The sequence below is a fragment of the Vespula pensylvanica genome, chromosome 16 (assembly GCF_014466175.1).
Source record: "Vespula pensylvanica isolate Volc-1 chromosome 16, ASM1446617v1, whole genome shotgun sequence".
Classification (NCBI taxonomy): domain Eukaryota; kingdom Metazoa; phylum Arthropoda; class Insecta; order Hymenoptera; family Vespidae; genus Vespula; species Vespula pensylvanica.
In genome coordinates this window covers 3,646,419-3,657,060 of record NC_057700.1, presented here as the reverse complement: position 1 = coordinate 3,657,060, position 10,642 = coordinate 3,646,419, and the positions used below count along the sequence as shown (strand labels likewise).

The 10,642-nt window shown below is 32.9% G+C and overlaps 1 protein-coding gene across 4 annotated transcripts in view; it reads right to left on the bottom strand.

The window, feature by feature from the left end:
• Positions 1-381: 381 nt before the first annotated feature.
• Positions 382-10,642, bottom strand: part of LOC122634823 (hemicentin-1-like) — a 127,254-nt gene continuing 116,993 nt past the window's right edge. For all 4 annotated transcript variants that reach the window (XM_043824163.1, XM_043824160.1, XM_043824161.1 and 1 more), the window contains exon 7: positions 382-633. In XM_043824163.1, coding sequence (XP_043680098.1) covers positions 594-633 — 40 coding nt within the window. In that variant the 3' untranslated portion in view covers positions 382-593. The remainder of the gene's footprint in view (positions 634-10,642) is intronic.

Below are 10,642 nucleotides of genomic sequence, written 5' to 3'. Positions count from 1 at the left end.
ACACACAACATACATACCTAAGTACGTACGTACGACAGATTCAACATTCGTATGTGTAGAGAACTATACACATACACACTCACACGAACAGACCCATACACACACGGTGCTACATCGTACTCGTGTGCAAAGTTATCGGCGCGGAGTTATCGGGAAGGAAGAAGATCGAGGGTGATGCATGGGGTTTCCGTCGATGCAACAAGCTCGTTACGCTCGATGTGCTTCATTCTCCCTATCCTCCTCCTCCTCCTCCTCCTCCTCCTCTACCTTCACCACCATATCCACCACCTTCTCCATCTTCTCCTAGCGATAGATACTTTCTTCCTTCTCTCTCTTTCTCTATCTCTCTATCTTTCTCTCTCTCTCTCTCTCTCTCCTTTCTCTCTCTCTCTCTCTCTCTCTCTTCCCCCTTTTACAGTCTCCTTCTTCTCTTTTACTCCACACTCTGTCCCTCTATCAGAAAAGAGGGATGGAGAGACGATCGATGTTGGCGCGTTTACAGAACGTCCTCGCAATCGACCAGTCACCTCGCGAAGGATCCGGCGTGCAGAAGCAAGAGCAGCAATGCTAGTGTCCTCGTGGCAGCACCGCTGTTACTTGAATTTCCATGCTGCATTGCTGCCGGATGTTCTCCTGAAACAAAACGACCCAAGGAATACATAAATCAATGTTCCATTTTCATCCAACGAATTAGAGTAGATTTCGTTCGGGTAAATGTCGTATTCCTTTCCAACGAAATTGTTTATTACGAAATGATTTATTTCATTATTTTTCTTCTCTTCTCGATTCTCATCGCTATACGATTGTTTGAAAGTATATATATGTTAATTAATAATCGTGCGCGAATGGTGGTATTTTCTCTCTCTCTCTCTCTCTCTCTCTCTCTCTCTCTTTTTTGCTTTTTTTTTCTTTTTTTTTTTTTTTTTTAAGGGAAATTGAAATTGAAATCATAATAAGAATCAATATGAATTATCGTATATTTTTCGAACGGTAGATCGAAGATGTTATTAAATCTTTTTTCACTATCAATTTCTGACCGATATCCGGTTGTTCGGATGTGTCTATGTTAATTAATAATCCAACGAGGTCGTTGTTATTCTTCTTTCTTTTCTTTTTTTGTTAAATTAGAATCGTTAATTTGGATCGTACAAGGCTCAATATAAATAAAAGAGATTACGACGTGAATTACGAATGAATGAGACAAATAATACATAATTCAATGTTCTATTTCTCCGATCGAATTTAACACAACAATTCAATTACTCTTTTCTGCAAAGAGATGTTTCTTGGTCGTCCTTTTTCGATAATATGGTCGAAAGAAGTTAAATGTCTCGAAGGATAAAAACGAGATTATTCTAATAATACTAATAAAATAATAAATTCTAATAAAACTAATAAATAGTAATAATAATAATAACAGTAATAATAATAAACGAGATTATTGAAGGAAAAAAAGATATGCCGAGAAATATATAATTCAACGTTCTATTTCCGCGATTGAATTTTATAAGATACCTACGTATGTGTCGCAGGATACATCGTCGATTCAACGATTCAATTAAAAAATTTCCATTCGAAAAACTAGAATTGTGAATTTTCTCTTAATAAAGATTATAAAAATAATCGAGAGTGGATTCACGATACATACATATACCTACATACATATATACAAAGAAAAAAGGAATAGAAAGAAAAAAAAAAAAAAACAAGAAGAAGAAAGTCGAGAATTCCGAAAAAAGAAAAAGAGAAAAGAAACAAGAAAAATAAAGAAGGTAAAAGAGAAAAGAGAAGGAAGAAAATGGTGGGAAGGAGCATTTCAACTAAGTTCGAAACGATTCGTTGGAAATTTCATTCTGTCGCATGGCCGATCGGATCATCGAATTGCTAATTGTGGACGAGCGAAAAGGATAATTGAAGGAACCGACCGAATCGAATTAATTTCCTTTCGTTCCCTCCTCTTCTACCTCTTTCTCTTTCTCTCTCTCTCTCTCTCTTTAACTTCGGCAGACAAACGAGAGAAGTTATTTTCTACGATGCGAATCGAGAAGGTTCCGCGGTGTAATTACGTACCAGAGATCGAAGTTATTGTCGAAGAAAATTAATCCTTTTCTCTTTCGATCTATCCCGTAAACCGCTATTGGCACTTTCCGATCACCGTTAATATCACATCTTTCGATTACACTCTAAGACCACAAGGTTTTTTTCCCAATAGAACGATAGAATTTTAATCAAGGATATTACTAAGCGATATTAATGCGCTTGCGCGCGTGTGATAAACCTCGTGGGTATACAACGTGAGAAAAGTTCGTCGTTGTAAAAGAGAGTGGAGGGGGAAGAGGGTTGAAAGTGAAGAAAGAGAAAGAGAGAGAAGTAAGAAAGATAAAAACGAAAGTTGATAAAAACGATCTTCCCTCTCTCTCTCTCTCTCTCTCTCTCTCTCTCTCTCTCTCTCTCTATTTATCTATCTATCTATCTATTTATCTATCTACCTCGCTTTCGCATCTCTACCAAGCTCTTAGAAAAATAAACGATGCCACGGAATGTTTTTATTAAGCGAACGATTTCCCTTCCTCCTTCCCCGATTAAAATCCTTCGAAATCGTTGAAGAAGGATCGATGGATCTTTATTTCATCCAATCCTTCGTCGGACACGCCTGTTCTTTTTGCTATCTTTCCTTTTCCTTTTTTGTATTTCTCTTCTTGCTGTTCTCTCTTTTTTCTTTTTTTCTCTTGTTTTAATCTTTTTCTTGTTTTTTTCTTTTTTGTTTTTTGTTTCTTTTTTTTTTTTTTCTTTCTTTCTTTCTCTTTTATCGGTGGCACACCAAAAGCAAGGCGTTGTTCAATTTATTGCGGGCAATCCGACGAACGGATAACGGTGGTCACAAAAAGTGCTCGTTTCTCATGGGAAACGGACCATCAGCCTTTTTCTACGGGAGTGGGTGCTGATGGGGGATGTGGTGGAAAGGGGAGAGGGTAGGTAGGAAGGGAAAGTGGAAAAAAACTTGGTGCAACGAGAACTTGGAATGCATTTGAGAAAGGACGAGAAGAAAACGAGAAGGGCGACTGCGCGACGATGGTAATAACGTATACAGGGCTGGAAAATGAGGAGAGGAGGAGAGAAAGGGTTGTTCATCTTCGAGCATCTGGAAATTTTCATCGTTCGGCTAAGCGACCATTTTCCATAGCTAAACTAAGATCGTTTAGAGGGAAGGAAAATGAGAAAAAAAAGAGAAGGAGAAAAAAAGAAGAGACGTTTTAATTGTAAATCATTAGATACGTAAGTTGAATAGAAATTCAAAGTCGGACGATATTATAGTGAAAATTTATTATATTTATTTTATGTGTATGTGTATGTATGTACGCCTATGTATGTGTGTAAAAAAAAAAAAAAATAGAAAGGCGTATACTTTTATTATGCAAATAATTTCGGAATGAATATTATAGAAGACTGTAAAAAAATTGTAGAGGAAAAATTGTTATTTGTTCACAAATCGTGAAGAAAATTATTCGTTATATCTATATTATTTATATAAATAATGTATATAAATATATATAGTCCATACTCTTATCATATTTATAAATATTTATATATTCATATACCGAATAATAAAATATGTATGAGGAAATCGTGTACTGACGTCAAAGAGAGGTAATTTGATCTAATTTAATATAATTAATTAATGACACGGTTAATTTCAATTGTTAATAGATAATTACTCAATAATTTTTTCTACAAAGTGTTATACGTTTCGATAATAATTGTTGTTTATAATTTCATACAATTAAATCATTTAAATAGATATTTGATAATAATGCGGCTATTAAAAGTTTTGATATTCTTAAAATCGACTTGTTAATGAATAATACTTTTTATACAGGGGTTAAAAATTATAGAAAGACATTCTATTTCATAAGTTTCTTTTCTTCTTTTCTTTTTCTTCTTTTTGTTATTTGCAAATTATAATATCGAAAATAATATTGAATAGTTTGATAGATTAAATGTCAACTTCAATAATGTCATTGATTGATTTCATTAAAGATACATCTACGGAAAGAACATTAATATTATTTTCTTGGTGATTTAACTTTGCACTTGGGAATATGAAAAATATTCGTACGGTTGCTATTCGTCGTTTTCGTATGTTAAAAAAGTGTCAGGAAAATCACGGTAAAATGCATGGTAAAGCTCTTTCTTGACGTGAAAATCGTGCTCGTCACGCATCGAAAAGAAGAATCGACGAAATGGTTCTGGGATTTCGTACTTCTTAAGAAAGGATCCAGCAAAGAGAGGTATTCTCGTTTCCTTGAGATTTCAAATCCATCCACGAAAACCATCGAGCATACTTCAAACCGATCTATCTTTTGCCATTCGCAAAAAGGAAAATATCGAATAAATATTTGAAAATTGTGCATATTCGATAACTCATGGTTATGTGAAAAAAAAAAGAAAAGAAGGAAAACTAGAAGGGAATAAATCGTTTGACTCGTGGAAAAGGAACTTCTCTGCCTTCACCATTTTTTTTTCCATCGTTTCGTCGTTGAACGCGATGTAATTTTAATTAGTCGCGTTAATGGCGAAATATTCGAAACGAACGAGGGAGAGAGAGAGAGAGAAAGAGAGAAAGAAAATATGTGATTTTTGCAGTAACATTTCAAACGCGAACGTGCACATGTACAATCATCGATTTATAATTTGCCGTTAACGATGTATGAAATAAAAATAAGAAATATACATTATGTATATAAAGGTACCTATGTCATATACATATATATATATATATATATATATATATATATATATATTTGTATATACATGAAAACGAAGCAAAAATCGTCGAAAAGACGGAATGGGTAAAGGGCAACGAGACCGAATGTGATTCAACGAGCGCCGGCAAACTCGTTAATTTGCCATTGTTGATTCGCCATTCCCCTAATTATCCGGGTAAAATGCCGCGGACGAGTTCTCGTGGAATTGGTATTCGCGTTTATACGTTATAACAAAACGTATGCGGGTGGAACGTCATCCATCGACTAATACCTCGTTTAAAAATTGCACCGGTGACATAAACGTAGACTTCAAATTCCATTGGTGGAAATAATGAAGTGAATTTTTGTCTACGTTCAACGTATTCTCTCTCTCTCTCTCTCTCTCTCTCTCTCTCTCTCTCTCTCTCTCTCTCTCTCTCTCTCTATCTATCTTTCTCTCTGTCTATTTTCCTTTCTGTTTTATGAATATGTATATTTTTCGTAAAAATTTCTATTCGACTTTACATTTGATTTTATAAATTATTTATGTCAATTTTACGTACGTGTTTATGTGTGTGTGTATGTAAGAGAGAGAGAAAGAGAGAGATGAGACAATCGTATTTTTTTTATCGAGATTCTCGTTAAATCATTATTCGTAAAGTTGAAAATTGGCCTGAATAGTTTTCATTTCTCAAAAAAGAGAGAGACGGAAAGAAATACACAATCCTACATTGACTTTTATGAATGAAAATGAGATAGATAGATAGATCGAGAGAAGAGAGAGAGAGAGAGAGAGAGAGAGAGAGAGATGGAACAGGAAAGTGCTCGGGACGAGCAAATTAATTTTTTTCACGACTTCCGCACCGGGACTTTCTTCGTTTCTCTTATAATTAATGCGTCAATTAAACGTAACGGGTAATGAAGTTCATTAATTTTCAACCTCTCGTCAAGGTATTCTCGAATTCTAAACGTAAAAATCGCGTGGTTAAACTAATTATTTGCTACATTTGTACGATTTTGAAAGAGAGAAAACGAGAGAAAACAAAAGAGAGAGAAAGAGAGAGAGAAAGAGAGAGAGAGAGAAAAGAATATCATATAACGATACTTGTCTTCAAATATTATGATTTTGCCACTTATTAACACGTGCTAATTACATCGTTTCGTCTACCCTCGGTTTTCCATCTTTCTCTTACTACCAAAACACGTCTCCTCCTACTCCTGATTCTCGTTAGGTAACATTACCGTACCTCTTAAATCTCTGTTAGTAACAGCGACTAACGTTCACGGCAGGTGATATATTAACCGCGAGTTGTCAGAGTAAGTAATCTACCTAGTAAAAGGTTATATTAACCAAGATATATATATATATATATTTATATATTTATATATATATATATATGCACACCATAGTTATTAAATCGTTAGAATTCATAAATTTTCATATATAATATTTTCGACGAAAAATTTCCATTGTAGAATAATACATCAGTGTTATAAAATCGTTCTTCGACTCTATCGCGAATTATATTCAATTTCAGATATTTTGATTACTTGGAAATGTCAAATGGAAAGGATCGACATGCTGAGAAACGTCTTCGATGGAGAAACTTTGTGGATATACATCTATGTAGGTATGTCTATATATGTATATGTGCTTGTGCATATGCCTATGTATATATATCTATGTATACATGTGAGAAGAGAGAGAGAGAGAGAGAGAGAGAGAGAGAGAGAGAGTCTCACGGGGCGTTGCACCTATGCAAATTTCCGAGACGATTAAATCGAACTTGATTAATCACGTAATTGGCAATCTATCGACATTATCCTCGGTCGTATTGCCGGCTCGTGCAATCGTTCAAAGCGACTCTCGCGTTTCAAACGTTATCATGGCTATTAGTATATTGCCATCAATGATGACCACTGTCAAGTTGTCTCTCCGCGATCTACTTATAATAAACGCGTTTATCGATTAAACGTTCCTCGGTCAATACAGTTTACATATATTATCGTACTATTCATGTCTGCTAACAGTAATCCTACAACTTAGCAAATTGATATGAAATTTAAATGGACGATTTAATTGTCGTAAACGGAATGTTAATCGATTAAATATACTGTTAGAAAATTGTTAAGAATTCGACATATCGTTTATTTGAAGAATATTTTCTTTTTTCTTTATATGTATATGTGTATATGTATATATAATTTCTGATTAAAAATTATCACGTTTCTTGTATCCTTGATATTAATTCAAAAGGAAGTTAAATCCCTTGAATTTGCGGGATCATTATGATTGATTATAATACAAGGGATTAATATTGAAAAATTCTATCTTAAGATTTAATACTGTCTGTCATTTGATACTCGCAATTTTTCTATAAACAAACTAATTCGTTATAATTCTTTTAATAATATAATACTATATATATATATAATAAAAATTATTTAACTAATCAGTTGCTCACGCAAAATAATAAATTTACGAACGTAAATGATAAAGGAATAACGAAAGATAATAATATGTATTTAAGCGTACCGTTATATCCTATGTACTATATCTTATATTAATGATAACAGAAAAATAAAAAAAAGAAAAAACGATTTTTAAAAATTCGAGTAATAGAAGCACATCGACGAACGCGTTGGTGAACACGTTTGTTCTTACATATTTTACGAGAGATTAAGCAGAATTATAATTGGTGCTTGCTTGTTGTCGAATCATAATGTCGACAAAATTTATTCGGATTTGTTCCGAACATCGAAAAGGAGTATACCTGTCCTTTCGTATCTTACGAAAAGTTCCTTCTACAGTTCGCTTAACTTACAACATGTCGGTTATATTTTCTTTACCTCTCCATCTCTCTCTTCCTCTCTCTCTCTCTCTCTTTTTCTCTATCTGTCTATCTATCTATCTCTATCTTTCTTTCTTCTCTTGTAGATGCTCAACGTCCAGTGGAAGAAAACGAGCGTCTTTTGTAACCGACCACGACAGCGACGTTACATCATCTCTATCGTTTGAAATTCAACTTGCAAGAAGGAACTTGCTGAATTTCTTCAAAAATTTCTCTTTCCACGATGGTGAATTTCAAGACAAGGACGCGTTACCGATGAACGAGATATGGATGATGACATTCCATTTGCTAAGCCTTTTCGTGAAATACGAAATTTTTTAGACGGATGTATATATATATATATAAATAAGATATATATATAAGATAATAAATATATATATATATATATATATATATATATATATATATATATAAGAATAGAGCAGTTTTTTTTTAAATTCATGTAACAAGTTTCTTCGATAATAAGAATTAATAAAAACATTTTTTGAAATTTATTTATAGATTTTATACAACAATATAATTAATGAAATACCAATTATAATATATACATATATATATGCGTATGTAAGAATAGAGAAATATGATGAAGAAGAAGTATAAAGAAATCTGTTGAAATTTATATTAAATTTCCTTCGACGTTATAATTAATGAAATATAGATTGTGATAGCAATGATAAATATAAATGTTTATATATAGTTTAGGTGATTGTTATGAAATAAATGTATATAATTAAGAAAGATAAGTTAACTTTTTATTAATATATGTTGATACTTTTTATAAAGAGACTTGAAAAACAAATTTACATGTTCCGAGTGATTATATTTTTTATATTATTATTTCTCTCAAAGAGAAGATATTTTTGAATATTATTTTCTAAAGGACATATATTATTAAAAGCTGCTGTCCAGTAGTTTTCATTTACATACAATTTTCTGTTCTAAAGTTTGAAACAAACAACAGCGATCCTTGAAGTTTTAATAATATAACAAAGTGTGATGTACAAAAGGATATCATATGGTGGGAGTTATTTTTAAAAATATGTATCAAATATTTTCTTATTAAATTAGATATAATTAGGTTCAATCGAAAATTTGTAAGTATTTAATATACTCTATTTTCGATTGACGATATTAAAATATTATTATATGAGTATCCATACTGACATCTCAAAACAATTTATGAAAATTTTAACGAAGAGATTAAAATTAGAGTAATACAAATCGTCGAATTGTAATGCTAATCACGAAGAATTAAATTCGTCTTTGTAGAAATTTGAATTGATTCGTATGTAGAGTGAATAAGTAAGGTATATATATATATATATATATATATATATATATATATATATATATATATATATATTCTGAAAATCTTCAGCGTCCAATAGAAAGCCGCTTATATTTCCTACAGTATTCAAAGACCAGGATCTGAACATCAAAGACAAGATTACGTAGGATTTGTCCATTTGAAAAATGGCATTCACATTTATGATTAAATGAAACAACGTATTTAAAATTTAGACTACTAAAAATTACAATTCTTGCTTCAAGAAAGTAAGAATAACAACAATCTTTCCTTAAAAATGAATTAAATTTATCAAATAGACTAAAATACAAAGGATCATATTCTCTTATCGAGCATTATTTAAGAATGTTATTCCAATACCAGGTCAAGCTTATTTTCATTTAAGATATCGAACAATTTTAATGATTCCAAGAATCATCGTCTTTGATATCTGGAAATTAAGAAAAAAATTCAAAAACTGCATCGAGATATTGATCGATCCTTATTAACTTATCTTAAATTTTAACCAAATCACAGTGTTGGACGCGTGATATAAAAAAAGGAAAAATATAGAGAAAAAGAGATACGGCGATAATTCAGAACTATCGTTTTTGATATTTCGAAATTAAGAGAAAAATTCAAAAACTGCATTGAGTTCTTGATTGATACTTATTAACCTATGTCGGATTATAATCAGATTATAATCGTAGTGCAGAAAACATACATACATATATACATACACATATACACACATATATAAGAGAGAGAGAGAGAGAGAGAAAGAGAGGGAGAGAGAGAGAGAGAGAGAGAGAGAGAGAGAGAGAGAGAGAGAGAGAGAGATACGGAAATACAGGAGAACAGCAACCAAGAATTATTACGCTTTTTACGAGACATTAGTAAATATTCGGGTTGAGAATAGTCGTCGGTAGTACAATGTAACCGGAGGGTAGGTAGGTGAAGGAGAGTTTAGGTATGGGGGTCAGTCGCAGGAGTCAAGAGTGAGAGGGATGAAAAAGGGATGATAGAGGATGGAAAAGAGGGATGGGAGGGGATTTGGAGGATGGTTGCTGCTGAAGTGCTCCGGTGGGGTATTCATCTCGAAAAGAGGAAGGACGAGAGTTTCAGGAAGAGGAAAGCTCTGACTGCAGCACGCAGTTAAGTTCATCCTCCAGAATGGAGAACAGTAACCTTTTGCACCGACTCGCGTATGTTCTTCAGTTCTATAGCAAGCTATATACGGAGAAGAGATATTACGTGTATATAAGGAGAATTACTTGGTCCCCTTAACCTCCTCCCTCTCCTCCTCTTCTTCTTCTTATTCTTTTTCTTTTTTTTTGGTTTTGTTTTGTTTTGTTTTGTTTTATTTCTTTCCTTCCTTTTTCTTTTCTTTTTTTTTCTTCTTTTTCTTTTTTCTCTTTACTTCCTCTTCCTCCTCTTTCTTTTTCTTTTTTCAATCGAGTAGCCGTTTATCTACGTTACCTATACTACGGCATAACTGATGGCTAACTCTCTAGTATATACTAAGCAAAAGGAAAAGAACGATCCGCTGTTTTCTTTCTCGCTGTCGTGCAGGAAAAAGTACAAGAAAAATAGGAAAAAAATCTCCAGTAATGGCAACCGCGAGGAAATATCTTTTGGAAGTGGCCATTTCGCAGGACCACGGTCAAAAGTACTTTTACTGTCTGTTCTCCTTTATTTCTCCGTTTTTTCTTCTTCTTCTTCTTTTGTCTCGAGCGTCCATTTTTAGAAAATGTTTGACG